The sequence below is a fragment of the Engystomops pustulosus genome, chromosome 4, assembly GCF_040894005.1.
Source record: "Engystomops pustulosus chromosome 4, aEngPut4.maternal, whole genome shotgun sequence".
NCBI classification, from domain to species: Eukaryota; Metazoa; Chordata; class Amphibia; order Anura; family Leptodactylidae; genus Engystomops; species Engystomops pustulosus.
The window spans coordinates 219,689,517-219,713,678 of record NC_092414.1 but is presented as its reverse complement, the minus strand read 5'-3'; the positions used below and the strand labels follow the sequence as shown (position 1 = coordinate 219,713,678).

Below are 24,162 nucleotides of genomic sequence, written 5' to 3'. Positions count from 1 at the left end.
TTTTTTGTTTCTTGTTTACTGCAGGTTCTCTATTACTATATTTAGTTCAGGTGGTGAACACAAAGAACACAAAGAATACGGTAATTCAGTAATTCTGTTCTCCCTGTGGTTTTGTTATACAGTTAGAATACAGAGACATCATCCGCTCATTAGTGAGGGTATAATTGTAAATTAGCCGCCCTGGGGGTCTTGTTATCTGGCTCCATCCTCTGATGTGTCATTAAACCTGTGGGATTTCCCTGCCTCACATTTGTTACCATGTTTTTTTAGTATCACATTTGTGTTACTTCATAGAATCCATTATCCAAATCTCCTCTGAACATGGCTGGTATAACGTCAAAATTAAAATATTGTAATACCGTATATAATTGAGTAAAGCACAAAACATGTGCTGGAAAACCCTAACTCAGCTTATACCTGGTCCTCTTCTTTCTTTCGATGCTTCGTCTCTGGGTCCGCCACCGCATCCACCATGAAGTCACCTGCCAGCTGACATCACAGTGTGTGCAATGGCAGTGCATGGGGACCCAGAGATGGAGCCAGAACATCAGAAGAAAGAAGAGGACCTGTGGGTGGGAGGGGGGTTGTGCATCACCAGAAAAATGAGAACATAGTTTTTTATTTTATAGGTTGGTCATATTTGGGGCAGGGGCTAGCTATATACCAGGGGCATGAGCTACTGGCTATATACTGGGGGTCATGGGAAACCTCGCTATATACTGGAGGACATGGGCAGACTGGCTATATACTAGGGGGTATAGGCTGCCTGACTATATAATAGGGGTCATGAGCTGGCTGGTTATATACTAGCGGTCCTGGGCTGGATAACTATATACTAGGGGCACGGGTGGGCTGGATGACTATATACTGGGGGCAGGGTGCTGGGTATATACTAGAGGGCATGGGCTGGATAGCTATATACTAGGGGGCAGGGTGCTGGCTATATACTAGAGAGCATGGGCTGGATAGCTATGTACTAGGGGCGTGAGTGGGTTGGATGGCTATAAACTGGGGGCTGGTAATTGGCTATCTATATACAGGGTGAAGGCTGTGTCCATACAGAATGATCAATAGGGAATCAGACTTCCTGAAGAAAGAAGTTAAAAGGGGTCATTTATCTTTATTTTTCCTTCTGTCTTTTCTGAGGCATTTTTTAACACATTGCAATTTTTGGGGACATTGGGGGTCATTTACTAAGGGCCCGATTCGCGTTTCTCCGATGTGTTACCCGAATATTTCCGATTTGCGATGATTTCCCCTGAATTGCCCTGGGATTTTGGCGCACGTGATCGGATTTTGGCGCACCGGTGCCGGCGTGCACGCAATGGAAATTGGGGGGCGTGGCCGAACGAAAACCCGACGGATTCGGAAAAACCGCCACATTTAAAACAAAAAATCTGTCGCGGAACTTGCACTTACCTTCACTCAGCCCGAGCCGGTGAACTCCAGCGCGTTCCGATGCTTTTCAGTGCAGCAGCGCTGGTGGACGGCGGAGGAACTACCTTAATAAATCCCGTCCGGATCCGAATCCACCGCAGAGAACGCGCCGCTGGATCGCGAATGGACCGGGTAAGTAAATCTGCCCCATTTTGTTTTTTGCCGGACATTTGTTTTTGGTCAGTACGACACATTTATCTTCCATTCCAGATGTGCTAAAAGTCGCAAATGACATTTATCATATAGAATTGCCTAAAATTTGTGACATTTTTTAGTGCAAAAAACTCCACGCAAAACTATATTTAAGGAAAACTGAGAAAATGGAAAGAAGTGACTTGAGACAGTTGTGCGACATTTTTGAGACATTTGTAACTAATGACTGAAAAACAGTTGTGATAAAAAAAGAAAAATTAGCAAAAGTAACAAAAGTGAGTTTGATAAATTACAAAAAGGCGTAGATGGAAAAAAGAAAGGAAAATAGTTGTACCCAATAGTGTATGGACCTACTAAAACGAGGTCATCATGAAGTGGTTTATGCAATTTGATAAAAATGTGAGTAAGAACCGTAAATTAGTTTTGTTAATGTAGCTGAGCGGCAATAGATCATTGTGTGATGTGTCATCCGGATCCTCCACTCTCCAAATGTTGATACACTATCAAATGTAAAAACATCTAACATGGTCAGGAGAGTGGTCTCTGTCAGAATGTTTAACTCCATGGAATTTTCAGTAAGCGGTGGGAAGACCTTTGTGTAGTAATATTGCCAAGGCCTATAATGAGTTCTGAGGATGCTCGGGATGTCTTGGGGCCAGATTTATCATGGACATATACAGCATATACACACATACATTGAATGCACACCACACACTCATACAGCAAACACCCAATAAAGCAGATTCTGTGGGCATGTACTGGCCGCTAGGGATCTCAAATCCCCTGTAAGAAAGCACTTTGAGTATGCGATCCAGTTGTGGTCTCTCCATACAGGAAAGATATGAAGGAGTTGGAGAGAGTTTAATGATGAGCAACCGGGTTCCTGATTGATATGGAAGATCAGTCAAATAATGAAAGGCTTGAAAAATTTTGAATTTTTTTGTTTTGTAAATGAAAGACGCTTAGAAGAAATCTGATCTACAAATACATGTAGGGTGGGTACCAAGATCTAGGACGTGAATTATTCTCTCCAAAAGTTGTTCACAGGAACGAGGAACACTGTGGATTGTGAAAAGAAGGAGACTCTGCTAATGCCCCTTAAGCCCTTTAGGCTTAATTAGCATAATTTGAAAAGTCAAAATCAGCACGTTTTCAGGCAAATAGTTTTACCACCTAAATAAGTTGCTGAATAACATTTCCCATATGTCTACTTTACATTTTCATAATTTTTGAAATGTCTGGATAATTTGTTTTAATTAATTACAAGTTGAATATCGGTTTTCCATATTTTCAGAATTTACTATTTTGGGGATAATTTATGTTTTTGATAAAATATAAAATATTAAACATTAAAACCCCAATATATAATCAACTCATTTTCAAATCTGCACCCCTCAACCTATCAGAAACAGATTTTAGAAAGCACAGAAAAACAGTTGTTCATGGTGCACAACTTGTCCCCTGAGGAGCTACTCAAAGCACAAGACCGGTCCACACAGTCTCAGCGAAATCCAAAGGAATAGAGAAAGAAATATTTCACTATGGCCAGAGCTCCCAATATTATTCTTCTCCCTCGTTATTCTGTCTTTAACCACCAGACAGTGAATGGCACCAATCCGTAATTCCTCCTGCTGAAAGTATGCCACCATTCAGACTACCACCATCGCACTTTCTTTATCCTCATTTAATTCCTTTATACAGAACTTTAACTGGAAGAAAACATGCAGGCAGATGGTGTGGTACGTTCCACAAAGTTAAAATTTATTCAAGTAAATCATACTCACAAGAGTCAGTTAAAAATGTGCATATCACAATTCAAATAGCGGAACGCTAGCTTTCCTGTCCACCCAACCCAGAGGAAACCTACAAATTAATTTAATGGAATCAACCAAAAGAGTCTGAAGCCCTGTTTCAGTGTTTAAAGGACATCTACCACCAGGACGAAGGATTGTAAACCAGTCACTGACATACTGATGTGTGAGTCCTCTGGCAGGATTGACTCTTGTTTCAGCTTCTTATTACATAAAAAAGCCTTTCAAAATAATGCAAATGAGCCTGAGTCCAAGCATCTTCTGCTGAGACTGTCCTGTTGAATTTGCATCAAGGGGACTTGTCTGTTGGTGACTCTGCGGTTTAATTCCATACTCTGGCTTCTGATCTTTCTTGGAATGAAGTGGTCTTGGCCGCAACCTTTAAGAACTGCCAAGTCGTATCAAATACGCTCTGTCTGCACAGGATCTGCCGTCTACTCTGAGTGACTTCATTTTCCTGGCCATTCGGATTGACATCTGTTTCTTACCTGTTGTCTACCCTGCTTGGCTCCAGTTTTCCAGAGACCACCACAGCTGCCCTTCTTGTCAGCTGCAGGTCGATAAAGCTCGTCGGACACCACAAGAGCGCTCCAGATGACGACAGGAGAATGTGTTTCTCTACTGTGCTAGCCCAGAGCACTTTCTCAGGATTTGTCCTCTCCATCCACAGCGTCCAGGAAATGCATGCACCTAGGGTTTCTGGGAGTAGCGTCGCTAGTTGGGAAGAAAGCGTCTCCATGTCTGAATATCCCTATTCTACCCAGCTCTGACACAGGTAGCCAGTTTCAAGCTTCAGCCTTCATGGATTTTGGCTCTGCAGGAAACTTTGTGGATGCTGCAATGGTATGCCAGCATCATCTTCCTGTGGTCCATCTTGAGAAGCCGCTGTTCATCTTCTCTGTAAGTGGGCAGATCCCCTGCAATCCGGTCCGGTACAGAACCATGTCTGCTAGTCGGGGTAATGCATAAAGAGAGACTGTCGTTTTATGTGCAACCAGGTCTACGCCCTTCATTCTTTTGGGTCTTCCGTGGTTGCAGCACCATGCAATTGTGCTCAACTGGATGACTGGGGAAATTCTTCACTGGGAGCTGGAATGCCTGTCATGCTGTCTAGTGGCACTTTGTCCTGTGTCTGTGAATCTCCATAAGGGGTTCAAGCAAAATTATTGTGACAAACCACTTCCCTCTGCCTCTGATCACGGAACTCTTTCACCACCTACATGGAGCCAAGGTCTTTACCAAATTATCCACATCTGGAAGACCACATTTAATACTCGTGATGGACACTTCGAGTATCTCGTCATGCCATTTGGACTCTGTAACGCACTAGCTGTGTTACAGTGGTTTGTCAATATCATTTTCAGAGACTTGTTATGTACCTCTGTCATGGTTTACCTGGACGATATCTTGGTGTTCTGTGCAGACTTTGAGTCCCATCAGATTCAGTTACGACTGCGTAATCAGGCGCTTAAGGGCCAATTGCCTGCATGCCAAGCTCGAGAAGTGTTTATTCCATCAAAACAGTCTTCCTTTGCTTAGGTATATCATCTCTGACAAAGGAGTTCAGATGGATTCCACAAAATTATTGGCGGTTCTTCAGTGGCCTCGCCCAGTGGTACTTTGGTCCATCCAGAGATTCCTGGGCTTTGCTAAATACTACTTGTAGCTCATACCTCACTTTTCTTTTCCTTGTACCTCCAATTGTGGCGCTGACCAAGAAAAACACTGATACTAAGCTCTGGCCTCTGGTGACTAAAGGATATTTCTGCAAGCTGAAGTCTGCCTTTGTCAGTGCTCCTGTTCTCACTCAGCCTGATACATAGAAACTTTCCTGCTAGAGGTAGACATCTCCTCGGTTAGGGATGGAGCCGTTATCACCCACAAAGGTTCAAAGGGCCCAACTCTCACTTACGGCTTCTTCTCAATAACCTTCTCAACCACAGAGAGGAACTGCTCCATAGTGGATTGGGAGCTTCAAGGCCGTAAAGCTTGCCTTAGAAGAGTGGTGTTATGTTCTGTAAGGAGCTCATCATCATACAGATCACAAGAATCTCCTATACCATCAGACCATTGAGCATCTTAATCCATGTCAGGCGTTGGTTCCTCTTCTTCTCTCCATTTAATTTCCTGATTCATTTCTGTCCAGCAAAAAAGAATTTCAAAACTGATGCCCTCTCTCGGGACTCCGTTGTAATTGTGGAAGAACCTGCTCCTAAACATATTGAACTTCCTGAACGGCTTGCTGTTGCAGGTCCTGTGGATCTACTGCAGATTACACCTGGCAAGACCTATGTCCGTCTTGCTCTTTGTAAAATGATACTATCTTGGGGACATTGCTCTTGTGTGGCTAGGCACTCTGGGGTTCAGCGATCTGTCGCTCTCATCTCCCGTTTTTACTAGTGGCCGGGTGTGGTCAAGGATGTACAAGATTTTGTGAGTTCCTGCACTTCCTGTTCCCGAAATAAGTAATCACATCTCAAGCCAGGAGGTCTGCTCCTGCCACTGCCTATACCCAGCTGCCTGTGGACTCACGTGGCCATGGAAGGTGTTGCAGATCTTCAGCTATATTCTGGTAATACCGTCATCTGGGTGGTCACAGACCGCTTCTCTAAAATGTCCCATTTCGTTCCTCTGCCGGGTCTGCTGTCGTTGTCTTGCCAGCTTCTTCTTTCACCAAATCTTCCGGCTTCATGGATTTCTTCAGCACCTTGTCTCGGACCAAGGAGTCCAGTTTGTATCCAGGTTATGGCATTCCTTGTGCAACCAACTGCAAGTAAATCTGGACTTCTCCTCTGCCAACAAACGGGCAAATGGAGAGAATCACCCAGACTCTGGGCTGCTATCTACGCCACTTTGTCTACGCTCGACATGACGACCTGTCAACCTCGCTACCTTGGGCAGAATTCACCTATAACGCTCTGGACTCTGGATCTGCTGCTTTCTTCTTTCTGATTTTTGGATGACATTGACGCCTACATCTCCCTCTGTCCATGCCTTCTAATGTTCCTGAAGTAGAAGACCTGGTACAAGACCTCCAGTCCATCTGGGAGCAAACTCATCAGTCTCTACTTCAGTTGTCTGCCAGCACCAAAACCCAGGTTGACAAGAAACGCAGGTCTTCTCCAGTCTTATTTCCAGATGATAAAGTGTGGCTATCTTCCACATGCATCCGGCTGAAGATTACCAGCTACAAACTTGGTCGTTGTTTCCTGAGTCCATTCGAGGTGCTGAAGTGCATTAACCAAGTGGCCTATAAGCTTTGTCTTCCCCCCATCAAGCGCATCCCAAACTCCTTTCATGTCTCTCTTCTAAAGCCTGTCATCCTGAATCACTTTATTTGGCAAGTACCTCCTCCTTCTCTAATGGCTAATTCCACCAAAGTCTTTAAGGTAAGGGAAATCCTGGGCTTGAAGTTGGTCAGAGGGAGACGGTTCTTCTTTATCAGCTGGAAGGGGTTTGGGCCAAAAGAGAGATCCTGGGAGCCTGAAGACAACACTCTGCACTGCTGTGTTCTTCAGAGGTTCCTGCAGGCCATGTAGACAGGGAGACAACCACATGCCTCCGGGCACCTCTCGATGCCACCTGCAGCCTTTCTTACCTCTCCTGGCACTCATCACTGCCTCTCTGGCTCTGTGAGATTTAAAGGGCCTGCATGACGCTAATTGGTGCTGGTCAGCCAAATTAAATTACCTGTTCAATAGCCAATCTCTTCCTGTGACCCCTTCTAGATCTTTGTGCCTCACAGCCCTAGTGAAAGCTTCCTATTGCTAGTCCTGAATATTTTCCATTGTGACCTTCTGTGACGTTTCTGACCTCAATTCTCTGCCGCCTGCTTTGACCTTGTGCTACGTCCCCAACTCTGATCCTGTGCAACCTGTCCTGACCTCGTGCATGATTACGACTTTGATCCTGCCTGCCGATTCTGATCCTCGCCTTGGCCACCATCACGAGCAATGTCGTGCCTGTGGAGCCACCTGGTGGTATCCCGCTGCAGCAAGTTCAACACGTTTTGCGGCGGGCTCTATTGAAAACCAGGTGCCACTTAAACTCTGCTCCCAGGTGTCGGCTTATGTCATCATCTGCGGTGCTTCAGTGGGTCCACTATCACTGATCCTGACAGTCCCTTTGGTGTGGGAAGGGATTGTCTTCTAGGTGTCCACCCATTGCCTTTGTTAGGCCGGGTAATAGGAAGGAGCAGCTGGGATGGGGATTAGTCCCCATACCTATTGTCTGTGTGTGTGTCCTCAGTCTGTTCCCAGACCCTGCGTGACAACAATATTGCTATCAAAGACTACAACTTGGGTCCTGTGGTTGACATTTCCTCTACAGGATTTACTGAAAAATTAAATTTCATAGAAATAATGAAATACATTTCAATAACATTTCACCAGGTGACATATTCTACAACTATTAGTGATAATTTATTGTAATGTTTACATAAATTTCTTCCTTTTGATTAATTTCCCCAGAGGTTGACCTCAGGCTTTGGATTTCTTCAGGGTTTATTCTTCCAATATATAAAAAAGCCGAATATCAGAGACAGGAATATTCATTACAAATATTTTCCCTGTTGTCTGTGCAGCTCTGTGTTTAATATTATATTATATATTATTATTTTAATATTTCACTTGATCATATTGTATAATGTGGTTTTTATTTTATATTTTGGTTTTATTGGTAAGATCTCACTCTTTTAGCTTATAATAAATGCTAAATATTTTTACAAAAGAGGAAATAGTTTTCACACTGGGATTTAGTTTGTTGAGTAAAGTGTGAAAATTTTGCCTAAACAAAATTGAACAAGGAATGCTATCTGATATAATAATACAATGATAGTGACCCGATTTTATTGTCTACTATTAGGCTTATCATTAGTTTGATACAGGGGTGGATTGAGACTGTCCTGGGCCGTGGGCTGTATGAATATTATGGCCCCTACAAGTCTGAGAATTACATCCTACATCTGGTACAAGAAATAGGTTCTTGGAGATTGGAGGATTCATCCCTACTGCTGCTGTCAATCTGCTGTTTCAGGACCGTTGGAGGACCTTCAAAAGACCTGAAATGCTTTTTATGTACATGTGTATTGAGAGCAGGAACAGGTGTACAAGGATTTCATGGGTGAACGTCCTTCTCACTATAAATTTGGTGGGAAATTTGGATGGCCATGGGCCCCCTAGAAGGCTTGGGCCCCAGGCTATTGCCCAAACTGTTTATATTATAAACTAAACAAAACACCATCACTTTGTAACAAAACAGTTCTTTTATATTGACCTGATTTTCTGAGATCAGTCTAGTCTTGTCATACTCACTGCACTTCTTCTTCTGCTTTGGATCTACCATTTTTGGTTGCACCATTCTTTAGATTCGTAATGCTCATTGTCTAATCTCATCCTGCCCTTTGTTTTGTTTGCTCAGTAGATGATCCATAGTTTGAAAATAGTTCTTTGACCAATTAGGCTCTCCCTGTTATAATTTACATCCAATCAGATACGCCAATGTGTATTGAGGAGACAAGGGCACAAATGAACCGAGGTAGGTGAAGTCTTACTTATACCAGGGGTCTCTTTGTGTCGTAAATCATCTTCAAATTAAAGGACCCACTAGATAAACATCAATGATGTTATTCTCCACTGTGTAGGTTTCATTCTTTATAACAGGTGAAGGTATTACAACAGTTGAGATAGAAATGCAAGAAAGATTGGAAAATAACAACAATACAACCGTTTTCCTGCTCGGATTTCTAGGTCTTTATACTGTTAGGATCTTCTTATTTCTTCTGATCTTTATGACTTACTGTGTGACAATCTGTGGGAATCTTATGGTCATCATCCTGGTGTCCTACAGCAGGAACCTCCACTCCCCCATGTACTTCTTCCTGACACAGCTCACCACGTCCGACATGATGACCACCTCAACTATTGTCCCCCAGATGCTCCATGGGATCCTGAACAATGGTTCCTCTATGTCTCTTATGGGATGTATCTCACAGTTCTTTTTCTTTTCTTACCCTGAATGTGTAGAATGTCTTCTCCTGACAGTGATGTCCTACGACCGGTATCTGGCCATATGTAAACCCCTGAATTATCACTCCATGATGAATCCTATGCTTTGTCTGAAATCTATTATTTTATCCTGGCTACTCAGTTTTATTGCTGCATTTGTTGCTATAGCATCTGTCTCTCAGCTGTCCTTCTGTAAGACAAATGTTATTGACCACTTTTTTTGTGACCTCGACCCCATCTTAGACTTATCCTGCTCTGATACTTTTAGTGTTAAGCTGTATGCTATATCAGTGGCTGTTGTAATGGTCGTGTTGCCCTTTGTGATCATTGTTATCTCTTACGCTTCTATTATTCGTACCATCTTAAAGATACAATCTATCAACCAAAAGAAAAAGGCCTTCTCCACCTGTGGCTCTCACTTGGCCGTGGTGTCCATATTCTATGGGACATTATTTACCACTTATTTAGCTCCTGTTAATGGGAGATCAACCGCTTCACATAAGATTCCCTCTGTTATGTATTGTTTGGTGACCCCATTGATAAACCCTGTAATTTACTGCTTACGGAACAAAGACATTAAGATAGCATTAAGGAAATTCATAAAATAGTGGCCTTATTGAGTGACATGAAAAATAGGCCTCTGGGACTCCCATAATGGAATTGTATGTGGGGAGAAACAAGGAAAATATGTTTCCGGTCAATAACGTTGATATATAATATCTTCAAATGATGTACCAGCTACGCCTCCTCTCAACCCCTCAACTGTCAGGGCAGAGAACCATCATAATTCCCAACCCTCCAACTCTAAGTAGCCTATACTGTAGATATGAAGCACAGCAACAACAAACTGCTAGAAAGTGCTCCTGGAAGATCAGAAGACTAAGATGGCCGCCTAGAAGAGCCAGCCAAGTGTTGTGATTTCTTATTTTTACCCTAAAGTCAATTTCCTGCAGCTTCTGCCTCTTCCTAAATGCTAGAGGCTACCTTAAGTTTTGCTGTAGATTCTGCTTTCAATTGTTTAGAAATCAACTTTTCCTAGGAGAAGAAAACAGAGAATACATCAATTACATGGAAAATAACTGGGTCAAACTGTAGCAGACAAAGACTTGGGGTTCTTTAGGTGCATGAGAAACGTTAGTGACCAGTAAAATGAGGGTAGTAAAGTCTAGAGGGCTGAAAAGTAGTGGGAATAACCGCGCAGTTGCCCCATCCACAATGGGTTGGTGAAAATACTTGGAATAATAACATAACATTCAAAAAATAAACAAAGAAATTGTTAAAAATAGAATTAAAAAACTATGTCAAAGTGGTTAAAAGTGCTCTGGGTGTTCAGACCCGGTTATTTGAATACAGAATTGAAACATTTTTCATTTCAAGTTCCAGGAATGCGTTATTAAAAAATGTGAAATTGGGTTAGATCCATTCTTTGTTCATCTTAATAAATGTTAGGATGTCCACATTGGTTGTAGAAAGGTGGATGCTCTCGATGATGCCACCACAGGGGCGCTAAACATGTGGATAACAGCATACTAGCTGCAGGGCAGGACAGCACCTACAAGGCATAGAGGACAAGCTGGGGCCACATGTATAATATTCTCATCCAGAAATTAAACGAGGAGGCATGTGGACAGATAATCCTTCACCATGTGAGTCACAGTCTACCTCCTGGTACAAAGTGCCCCATTTGATGGTGGTGATTGAGAAGAAGAGAAGAGGACGGATTCTATCCCTGTAGATCTTGTGCCTTCTGTCGTTGAATGTCATTGATCATTTAAAAAAATTGAGATTAAATAGTATTTTAACTGTAAAAGCGAGGGTGTTGTGTATGTGGCCAGATGTACTTATCTTAAATTGTATGTCGGATAAACTATTCAGAAACTTAGCTGATGGATTTCTGGCCATAAAAGTGCCATCACAATCCAAAAGGATACCTCTCTATCCGGACATATTTGGATGGCTCACTGAAGAGACTCTAGTCAAATTTAATTTGGTCTGATCCAGCTAAGACAGGGTGACCTGACTAGATGTTTACAACTATTGGAAACATGCTGGATACAGAGATTTGATAGTACGAGCCCAAAAGTCCTTACCATTTCTGTAGCCTGCCCAACACTTGAGAAGATGTACAGTTGTTTTAGTCACACTAACTTCTTGTTACATGCAAACGAGGGCGGCACGGTGGCTGAGTGAGTAGCACTTCTGCCTTGCAGCACTGGGGTCCTGGGTTCGAATCCCACCCAGGTCAACATCTGCAAAGAGTTTGTATGTTCTCTCCGTGTTTGCGTGGGTTTCCTCCGGGTACTCCGGTTTCCTCCCACACTCCAAAACATACTGGTAGGTGGTTTAGATTGTGAGCCCCATGGGGACAGGGACCAATTTGATATGCTTGTGCAGCGCTGCATAATCTGTGTGCGCTATATAAATAAATAATAATTATTATTATTATTATTATAACTTTTAGATTAATTGAAACCACTGCCAGAAAACTACATTATTGTTGTCAGAAGGAGAGATTCAGGCAGATTTCCTTACCCGGTCCATTCGCGATCCAGCAGCGCATTCTCTTCGGTGGATTCGGGTCCGGCCGGGATTCATTAAGGCAGTTCCTCCGACGTCCACCAGGTGGTGCTGCTGTGCTGAAGTTCCCTGGAATGCCCTGAAGTTCACCGGCCTATTCCTGGTGAAGGTAAATGCGAGACAATTATTTGTTAAGCTTTGGGGGGAAGTCGTATGTATCTTTTTGAAAGTAATCTTATTGTTTTACATAATTCTTATGTTCCTTCTTGAATAAATCTTTTTGTATACAGGTTACAACGCTATGAAATGATTCGCTCAGCTTAGTCGGAGGAAGAGAATACTCGTCATAGTTAGCCAGCTATTGGAGCATTTGGAAGATCTATATCGTCCTGCAGTTAAAGTGTCACCCTGTGTAAACATATGGTGATAGAACAGTGGTTAAAGCTGTCACAGATAGCTGTTCGTTAGGGTCATCACTCCCAAGACCTCTCATAGTTGTCTATGCACAGTGATCGCTCTGATTGGTCAGTCAAACCTGACTGATCAGTCATAGCTAAAAAGTTAAAAGAAAGTATCTTGCTCAGATCTGCTCATTCCTGCCAGGAGATTGGAGATAAGAGCTGTCTGAATTGATTCATGCCTATCACAGAACATGCACCTCCCTGCATACTTGTTAACCCCTTATGTTTCCCAGTTAACCCCTTCTGGTAGTTATTACATGCTGCTGCTTCCAATTCTTTAATATAAAACACATAAAGGTTGGACAAACAACCTTAAACCTGTTTTGCATAATTTGGGGGTCAATGGGGGGGGGGTTAAGCAGGTTTCTGACATATAAGCCTTTTCAAATCTCTTTGAAACATTATATGTAAATGTTCCTGAAAATTTCTAAATGCACTATACACCTAAAGGAGACGTGGTTCTACCATCACCATAGACATGAGGCATCCTCTACACCTAGAGGAGAGGAGGTTCTACCATCACCATAGACAGGGAGCATCCTCTACACCTAGAGGAGAGGCGGTTCTACCATCTCCATATACAGCGGCATCCTCTACATCTAGAGGAGAGGAGGTTATACATCACTATAGACAGGGTGCATCCTCTACACCTAGAGGATAGGAGGTTCTATCATCACCATAGACAGGGGGTATCCTCCACACCTAGAGGAGAGGAGGTTCTACCATCACCATAGACAGGGGGCATCCTCCACACCTAGAGGAGAGGAGGTTCTACCATCACCATAGACAGGGGGCATCCTCCACACCCAGAGGAGATGAGGTTCTACCATCACCATAGACAGGGGCATCCTCTACACCTAGAGGAGAGGAGGTTCTACCATCACCATAGACAGGGGGCATCCTCTACACCTAGAGCAGAGGAGGTTCTATCATCACCATAGACAGGGGGCATCCTCTACACCTAGAGAAGAGGAGGTTCTACCATCACCATAGACAGGGGGCATCCTCCATACCTAGAGGAGAGGAGGTTCTACCATCACCTTAGACCAGGGACATCCTCTACACCTAGAGGAGAGGAGGTTCTACAATCACCATAGACAGGGGGTATCCCCTACACGTAGAGGAGAGGAGGTTCTACCATCACCATAGACAGGGGGCATCCTCTATACCTAGAGGAGAGGAGGTTCTACCATCACCATAGACAGGGGGCATCCTCTACACCTAGAGGAGAGGAGGTTCTACCATCACCATAGACAGGGGGCATCCTCTACACCTAGAGGAGAGGAAGTTCTACCATCACGATAGATAGGGGGTGTCCTCTACACCTAGAGGAGAGGAGGTTCTACCATCACCATAGACAGGGGGCATCCTCTACACCTAGAGGAGAGGAGGTTCTACCATCACCATAGACAGGGGGCATCCTCTACACCTAGAGGAGAGGCGGTTCTACCATCACCATAGACAGGGGGCATCCTCTACACCTAGAGGAGAGGAGGTTCTACCATCACCATAGACAGGGGGCATCCTCTACACCTAGAGGAGAGCAGATTCTACCATCACCATAGACAGGGGGCATCCTCTACACCTAGAGGAGAGGAGGTTCTACCATCACCATAGACAGGGGGTATCCTCTACACCTAGAGGAGAGGAGATTCTACCACCACCATAGAGAGGCGGCATCCTCTACACCTAGAGGAGGGGAGGTTCTACCATCACCATAGACAGGGGGCATCCCGTACACCTAGAGGAGATGAGATTCTACCATCACCATAGACAGGGGGCATCCTCTACACCTAAAGGAGAGGAGGTTCTACCATCACCATAGACAGGGGGCATCCTCTACACCTAGAGGAGATAAGGGTCTATCATAACCATAGACAGGGGGCATCCTCTACACCTAGAGGAGATAAGGGTCTATCATAACCATAGACAGGGGGCATCCTCTACACCTAGAGACAGTACTACCATCAGTCATTGTTAAACTCTCCATGATTTCATTCCCAATTTACATCTCACGTCAGGTGATTTTAGTTGATTTTGTGGATGGTGCCATCACACTGGACCATGAAGGAAACAAAAACTAGATGGTTTTACGCTGTGACAATATACTAGTAGTGGTTTATTAGGAAAATTTCTGATGGCAGGTTCCCTTTAATTGTGCTAATAGCCTGCATATTGCAGGATTTATACAGATTCTTTGAGTCAGCTTGTGGAGATATGGTGATGGATAATGGAAAATTTGGAGAACTATGATATAAGAAGGTGTTCATAATAAATAATAATGAACACCTGTTCATTAATGTATGTATATACATTCATTCTACATAATGAATCTTTATTATGGTGTAGATCAATTTCCTTTACTCTCCGGGTTATGTGCACTGACTGTCAGTGCCATCTAGTGATGTTTTGAGGAAACACTTAAAGATGGTAAATTGTTAAGTGTTACATTACATGCAATTGCAGAAGTTTACTTTGTGAATTAGACAACAGTGCCATAATAATACAATAATAGCAAGATTCTGTAATATAGATCTTGAACCCTAATCTGAAGCCGATATATTCCCTTTTCTAGTTCCATGGCTTTCACGCTCTTAAACACGCGCACTCTGGATGGTGCTAGGAATCATAAACCTATAAGCTACATATACACATTCAGACCATCTTAGGAACATTTTTAACAATAAATAAAAGTTAAATCTTAAATCAATCCTGTGGAACAAAAAAGTAATATTCTGGTGTCCTACATTAAAAGGAGGAGCAGGAGCATCCGGAGGAGGTAGAAGACAAGGCAGACGACCCAGAAGCACCGTGGCAGTATACTGTGGAGATGGAGGCCGCTGCCTATGTGCTCCATTGTCCATCATCTGTCAGGTCGGATCGGGGGATTCCTGGCAGTCATCGCTCACATACTACTACCACGGCTGCTGTGTGGAGCTAGGGGGGGGGGGGGGTAGGAGCAGTAGCAGTTCCATCAGCAGCAGCTTAAGTCTGGAGTCCGTATTGAGCAACTTCCTTCACCCGCCTATTGAGGAGGGTAGCAACCACCAGCAGCAGGACATGGAGCAGATCCTGCACCAGCAGGTGGTGGCCTACCTGGACAGCACTTTACCACCTCAGGTAGAAGATCCCATGGACTACTGGGGAGCCAAACTTGATGCGTGGCCACAACTTGCAGAGTTTGCAGTAGAAAAGCTGTCCTGCCCAACCAGTAGTTTGGCATCATAGCGGGTGTTCAGTGTGGCCATGGTTACCCCAAGGAGAACCCGCTTGTCCACCCGTAATGTGTTGAGACTGACCTTAGTCAAGATGAATCAGGCTTGGATCGGCCAGGATTTCAACTCGCCAATGCCTAATGCATCAGATTAGATCAGCCATGACGCCTCCTCCAAATGTTGAGAAATGAGTCTGGGTTCTAACTACCTGCCTCAGCCACTATTCTGATGCTGCCACCCACCTGATGCCACACATCTGCTGCCAGTGGCTCCAACTGGCTCCTACCATCTTTACCAGGGACTATATCATGATGCCACTGTGTGGGCTCCTGCTGACGCCACCTCCACACTATATCATTGTACCACTCTGCGGGCTCCTGCTTCTGCTTCTGACGCCACCTTCACATTAATTATTGTGCCACTCTGCAGGCTCTTGCAGCTGCTACTGATGCCACCTTCACACTATATCATTGTGCCACTCTGCGGGCTCCTGCTGCTGTTGCTACTGATGCAACCTCCACACTATATCATTGTGCCACCATGCGGGCTCCTGCTGCTACTGATGCCACCTCCACACTATATCATTGTGCCACTCTGCGGGCTCCTGCTGCTGTTGCTACTGATGCAACCTCCACACTATATCATTGTGACACCATGCGGGCTCCAGCTGCTACTGATGCCACCTCCACACTATATCATTGTGCCACTCTGCGGGCTCCTGCTGCTGTTGCTACTGATGCAACCTCCACACTATATCATTGTGCCACCATGCGGGCTCCTGCTGCTACTGATGCCACCTCCACACTATATCATTGTGCCACTCTGCGGGCTCCTGCTGCTGTTGCTACTGATGCAACCTCCACACTATATCATTGTGACACCATGCGGGCTCCAGCTGCTACTGATGCCACCTCCACACTATATCATTGTGCCACTCTGCGGGCTCCAGCTGCTGTTGCTACTGATGCAACCTCCACACTACATCATTGTGCCACTCTGTGGGATCCTGCTGCTGCTACTGATGCAACCTCCACACTATATCATTCTGCTACTCTGCAGGCTCCTGCTGCTGATGCCACCTTCACGCTACTCCGTGGGCTCCTGCTGCTGCTGCTACTGATGCCACCTCCACACTATATCATTGTGCCACCCTGCGGGCTCCTGCTGCTACTGATGCCACCTTCAAACTATACCATTGTGCCACTCTCCAGGCTCCTGCTGCTACTGATGCCACCTCCACACTATATCATTGTGCCACTCTGCAGACTCCGGCTGCTGCTGCTACGGATGCCACCTCCACGCTATATCATTGTGCCCCTCTGCAGGCTCCTTTTGCTGCTGATGCCTTCTTCACACTATATCATTGTGCCACTCTGTGGGCTCCTGCTGCTGCTACTGATACCACCTCCACACTATATCATTCTGCTACTTTGCAGGCTCCTGCTGCTGCTGATGCCACCTTCACACTATATAACTGTGCCACTCTGCGCGCTCCTGCTGCTACGGATGCAACCTCCACACTATATCATTGTGCCACTCTGCAGGCTCCTTTTGCTGCTGTTGCCTTCTTCACACTATATCATAGTGCCACTCTGTGGGCTCCTGCTGCTGCTACTGATGCAACCTTCACGCTATATCATTGTGCCACTCCGTGTGCTCCTGCTGCTGCTGCTACTGATGCCACCTCCACACTATATCATTGTCCCACCTTGCGGGCTCCTGCTGCTACTGATGCCACCTTCATACTGTATCATTGTGTCACTCTACGGGCTCCTGCTGCTACTGATGCCACCTCCACACTATATCATTGTGCCACTCTGCAGACTCTGGCTGCTGCTGCTACGGATGCCACCTCCACACTATATCATTGTGCCACTCTGCAGGCTCCTTTTGCTGCTGATGCCTTCTTCACACTATATCATTGTGCCACTCTGTGGGCTCCTGCTGCTGCTACTGATACCACCTCCACACTATATCATTCTGCTACTTTGCAGGCTCCTGCTGCTGCTGATGCCACCTTCACACTATATAATTGTGCCACTCTGCGCGCTCCTGCTGCTACTGATGCCACCTTCACACTCTCTCATTGTGCCACACTGTGAACTCCTGCTGCTACTGTTGCCACCTTCACACTATATCATTGTGCCACTCTGTGGGCTCCAGCTGCTGCTGCTACTGATGCCACGCCCACACTATATCATTGTCCCACTCTGCAGGCTCCTGCTGCTGCTGATACCACCTCCACACAATATCATTCTGCTTCTTTGCAGGCTCCTGCTGCTCCTGATGCCACCTTCACACTATATAATTGTGCCACTCTGCGCGCTCCTGCTGCTACTGATGCCACCTTCACACTCTATCATTGTGCCACTCTCCAGGCTCCTGCTGCTACTGATGCCACCTCCACACTATATCATTGTACCACTCTGTGAACTCCTGCTGCTACTGTTGCCACCTTCACACTATATCATTGTGCCACTCTGTGGGCTCCTGCTGCTGCTGCTGCTACTGATGCCACGCCCACACTATATCATTGTCCCACTCTGCAGGCTCCTGCTGCTGCTGATGCCACCTTCACACTATATAATTGTGCCACTCTGCGCGCTCCTGCTGCTACTGATGCCACCTCCACACTATATCATTGTGCCACTCTCCAGGCTCCTGCTGCTACTGATGCCACCTCCACACTATATCATTGTGCCACTCTGTGAACTCCTGCTGCTACTGTTGCCTTCTTCACACTATATCATTGTGCCACTCTGTGGGCTCCTGCTGCTGCTGCTACTGATGCAACCTCCACACTATATCATTCTGCTACTCTGCAGGCTCCTGCTGCTGATGCCACCTTCACGCTATATCATTGTGCCAATCCGTGTGCTCCTGCTGCTGCTGCTACTGATGCCACCTCCACACTATATCATTGTGCCACCCTGCGGGCTCCTGCTGCTACTGATGCCACCTTCAAACTGTATCATTGTGCCACTCTGCGGGCTCCTGCTGCTACTGATGCCACCTCCACACTATATCATTGTGCCATTTGGGGCGCTGTCATTCCGGGCAACGATCATCCTTTACATGGGTAAGATTTACTACACTTGTTTACCATGCATGTATATGCACTTTTGCTGACTAATTGACTTTGTCAACCTAATGTCCATAATCCCCATGTACATAGTTACAAGGCCATAGATGCCGCTACCTTACACCTTACAATTTTGATGATCCTGCTGCCTGGGTCACAGCTTCTTTTTGTGTCCCCCTTGGGGTTGTACCATTTTCTTACCAGTTTTTGTTATTCATCTTTCTATTATTATGTTTTGATTTAAATAAAGGAATTTTTTACTTTTACTTCTTGTTTCCTAATTGTGCTATTTTGTTGGATTTTATCTTCCATTTAGTGGAAGATCAATAGGTTACACATTGTGCCATTCTGCAGACTCTGGCTGCTGCTGATACGGATGCCACCTCCACATATCATTGTGCCACTCTGCAGGCTCCTTTTGCTGCTGATGCCTTCTTCACACTATATCATTGTGCCACTCTGTGGGCTCCTGCTGCTGCTACTGATACCACCTCCACACTATATCATTCTGCTACTTTGCAGGCTCCTGCTGCTGCTGATGCCACCTTCACATTATATAATTGTGCCACTCTGCGCGCTCCTGCTGCTACTGATGCCACCTTCACACTCTATCATTGTGCCACTCTCCAGGCTCCTGCTGCTACTGATGCCACCTCCACACTATATCATTGTGCCACTCATTGAACTCCTGCTGCTGCTACTGTTGCCACCTTCACACTATATCATTGTGCCACTCTGTGGGCTCCTGCTGCTGCTGCTCTTGATGCCACGCCCACACTATATCATTGTCCCACTCTGCGGGCTCCTGCTGCTGCTGATGCCACCTTCGCACTATGTCATTGTGCCACTCTGTGGGTTCCTGCTGCTGCTACTGACGCCAACTCCACACTATATCATTGTGCCACTCTGTGGCCTACCATGTTGCCGCCACCACACCTCTGAGCTCATGTTGCTGCTGCTGCTTGTGCCACTTTTGCAGTTCTTTTTTGGCAAAGACCTAATATTTTCAGGAAAACTGTAATGTATAATGGATGTGGCATCTCAAATCTACAAATTAAAATTTACATTGAATACTTCGAATTCAAATTCATTTCAAAACTTATTGTTGTGCCACAATGTGGCCTCCTCTGCTGTAGGTTTTGTGGGCTCCTGCTGCTGCTGATGCCACCTCCACACTATATCATTGTGCCACTCTGTGGCTTTCCCTGTTGCTGCCACCGTGTTGCTGCCACCTGTGGGCTCCTGCTGCTGCTTCTTCTGCCTCCACCTCCACACTCTTATCATTGTGCCACTTTGTGGCCTCCTGTTGCTGCTGCTGCTGCTTCTGCTGCCGCCACTTCCACACTCTTGTCATTGTGACACTTTGTGGCCTCTTGTCGCCGCTGCTGATGGTGCTGATGCTACCTCCACACTCTGTCATTGGACCACTTTGTGGCCTACCATGTTTCCGCCACCTTCATAATTTGTCATTGTGACACTCTCCCTGGAACACCCTGTGATTTCCACAATGCTGTTTTCACCCTCCACCACTCTATGACGTTGCCACTGTTTGGTTGTCAGAAGGAATGAAAAGCTTCAGGATTGATAGCCAAAAGCAGGAGTGGATACAGAACACAGAGGACATGCATGTATCCCATTTACTGGTCATCTCTATTCTGGATCAACTCCTGTTTGTTTTTGGCTTTAGCAATACTGATGGATTATTGACCGATTGAAAGCGGACACTGACGGATGAAAAGAACGGCAAAATGATCAGTGATGTCAATGCAGAATTACTGATGACACCCTCTCCACTCTTTTGGGTTTTTTTTTACATGTATCCGTGTTTAACAGAACATGTTCTGTCGTAATCTATGGAATCATCTGATGTCAGTGTAAAAAGAGTGCAGAGTGTGATGTTATAGTGGGATCTTGGCCCTCCGCTCGGTCCTTTCGAGCTGGCACAGACGTTACCTTGTCAGGCTGCATTCCCACTTCGCTTATTTGGTGAAGTTGGCCCCTGTAAGTGCACATGGAAGAGAAGAGTGAAGCGATGCTAAGAGCGGCGGCTGTCAGGTGCATGTCATACTAAAACACAGCATTGTTTGAAGACAAAATCGCACTCCCTATGCATATTTAAGCATGGCACAACATTCTACAACACCCTACAGGCTCTCTGCAGCCAGGAAATACCTTTTTTTTTTAACGTGAATCATTATGATTCGATGCGGGTCAAAACAAATTTTTTGAAAAATTTGACGAACCAAATTTTAACAAATTCACCCATCTCTAGTAGCAAGTTCTCTCTGGCTATCTTGTGTGTGGCCATATGACAAAGCCCAGCCCAGGATTTGCCAGTGGTTGCTTAGGGGCTGTAAGTTGCTTCATTGACTGCTTTAACAATCAATGAGGCAGCTTTGAGCTTTTGATCTCGAGCAGTGACGCATGTTCAGTCTCCAGGTTCACGGATGTCAAACGCATAACATTCAGTATGGACCAGAAATTTACAGTTTGGATCCACTCATCACTTCTTGCTATACTTCTGATCTTGAATTTTGTGTTTTTGGCTATCCCTTCTGTGCCACATTTGCTAACTTTATTGTGACTAGACTCTTTTGTATTGACCTGTCTTCATGGTTGTCCAGTATCACTCAGAATACGCTGAGGCAAGCAGGCAAGTCACAGTTTTGGGGGCTCAGTTTAGGGCTCACTGTACTTAAAATTGGATTTAGATCATATATTCAACACATATTAGTATTTAACACCATTAACATTGTCATTTTTTTAATCCTTACAATTAATTTCCCCGGAGATCGGCATCAAGCTGTGGATTTCTTTAGGGTTTAGTCTTCTAATGCATAAAAAGCCAAATATTGAAGACGTGAATTTTAATTGCAAATCTTTTCCTATTGTCTGTGCTGCTCTGCGTGCTTTCCCTTTGACAATATTTTATACATTGCTTTCCATTTTATAGCGTAGATCCATTGGTAAGATGATTTTGTTCAGCATACACAGTAAATATTCACATTGGTTACACTTTAGCACTTAGTTTGGTTCCATGGATATTTCACTGTGATTTTGAAGGAAACATCTCTTAAGGACAGAGTAATTGGCATTTCACATAATTTGTAATATTGTGCTGGGGGGGGGGGAGGGGTAAGTGTTGTGAACATTTTTCAAACACACTTCATGAAGAAATTCTGCGAAGGCTGCAAAATGTCCCTGTCGTGTTTCCATATTTAAGACAAGGCTCTTTCTCCTTTCATCTCTGTTTATTTACACAACTCTGAGCAGTGAGTGTTAACTCTTTCTACTCTCTGCCTGGCTGTAGTATGCTATAAGCAGTATTTTCAAACATCAAGCTGAAAGTGAAGGAGTTAACCCTTACTGCCCGGAGCTATGCAAACAAACACATGGAGATTAGATGTACGCTCATAGATACACGCTATGCAGGCAGGAATGTGGATCCCAACATAAGGGAGCTTCGAATCCTGTTTCTTTCTGTAATATATTTGCCGGTATCATTCCCAGTCAACAAGGTATTGTGGAGGTTGGGCGGATTAACATCATTCTGTCTATTGCTTTCCAGCAGCAGTAATTATTATTATATTAGAATCACATAAATGGTGCTGGGAACCCATTCTCGGTACTTCTGATAGATCACATATGAACAAGTTTGTGTTTCTTCTGTCTGCTTATATCTGACATATTTTGATCCCTTGGCTTCCCTTGCTGGTTATTCCTATTGTCTATCCATTTGGTACTTCTTTGTCTTCTAGGTTTTGGAGTCGGCTCTGGCTATTGGTTTTTCTTGACCTTTTTTGATGTTACCACTTAGAATTAAGAAGAGACGAGCTCCCTGGCCACCACCCGTGGTGGTGCATGAGTTCCTCTATGTAGCAGAAGTCTCTTTGTGAAGTAATATAGTTTTGTTGTATTAGAACCACCACTAGGATGGAAATGTCTAAAATATGTTTTCTCCATTGTTATTGGTTTCATTGATTACACCTTGGATAACGGATTACACGGGATGAGATGAAAATACAAGAAACAAACCTAAAACTATCAACGTATTTTCTTACATTTTACAGAAAATGGGGAAACACAAAATATCTACAATTCCTCTCCTGGGATTTCCAGGTCTTTATACTCTTCCTATTCTTTCTATCTTCCTATTTCTTCTCATCTTTATGACTTACTGTGTGACAATCTGTGGGAATCTTATGGCCATCATCCTGGTGTCCTATAGCAAGAACCTCCACTCCCCCATGTACTTCTTCCTGACACAGCTCACCACGTCCGACATCATTCTGACCTCAGCTATTGTCCCCCAGATGCTCCATGGGATCCTGAACAATGGTTCCTCGATGTCTCTTATGGGATGTATCTCACAGTTCTTTTTCTTCTCTTACCCTGAATGTGTAGAATGTCTTCTCCTGACAGTGATGTCCTACGACCGGTATCTGGCCATATGTCAACCCCTGAATTATCACTCCATGATGAATCCAATGCTTTGCCTAAAATCTATTATTTTATGCTGGTTTCTCAGCTTCGTTGCTACTTTTATTGCATCAGCATTTGTCTTTCAGCTGACATTTTGTAAGACAAATGTCATTGACCATTTTTTTTGTGACCTTGACCCCATCTTAGACTTATCCTGCTCTGATACCTTTAGCGTTAAAATGTATACAACGTCAATGGGTGTTGTGTTTGTTTTTTTCCCATTTATAATCATTATAATCTCTTATGCTTGTATTATCCATAACATCTTAAAGATACAGTCCATCAACCAGAAGGTAAAAGCCTTCTCCACCTGCGGATCTCACTTGCTTGTGGTGTCCATATTTTATGGGACATTATTTACTACTTATTTAATTCCGGTTATGGGGAGATCTACTGTTTTACACAAAATTCTCTCTTTCATGTATTGTATGGTGACCCCATTAATCAACCCTGTAATTTACTGCTTAAGGAACAAAGACATTAAGATAGCTTTAGAAAAATTAATAAAATAGTAAACATACCCCCCCCTACTGCCAATTCACATACTACCCTCCCCATTGACAATACATAAGCCTCCTCTTCCCCTCTCACAACAAAAAAAAGCCTCCCCTCACCAATGGTGTTACAGAACATCAGTGGGCTCTGATGGAATTTTTGGCCCCCATATATCTAAAATCAGCCTCCTCTTAATACAATGTCCAGCAACAGTCTCCACTCAATAAAATGCCCAGCAGCTGCCTACACACAGTAAAATCATCATCAGCGGCCTCCTCTCAATGAAATTACCAGCAGCAGCCTCCATGCACCGTTCCCATGTGGAGTTTTGGGGATGCGTTTTGGAGATACTACCATTTGGAAGTGTAATCACCTGTATAAAGCTTTTTACAGCTGCTTACACTTCCAGAAATAAAGAAAAATGCTTTCAAAGCAGCCAAATGCATGGTTTAAAAATGCCTCCCCACAACATGTGAACACACCCTTTATTTTGTGTGTGGGAGC

General features: G+C 44.5%; 1 protein-coding gene across 1 annotated transcript; it reads left to right on the top strand.

The window, feature by feature from the left end:
* Positions 1-6,391: 6,391 nt before the first annotated feature.
* On the top strand, positions 6,392-10,014 carry LOC140128647 (olfactory receptor 1468-like). Its single transcript, XM_072150345.1, has 3 exons — positions 6,392-6,625; positions 6,716-6,790; positions 9,043-10,014. The coding sequence occupies exons 1-3, from the start codon at positions 6,392-6,394 to the stop codon at positions 10,012-10,014; spliced, it is 1,281 nt and encodes a 426-aa protein (XP_072006446.1).
* Positions 10,015-24,162: the final 14,148 nt, after the last annotated feature.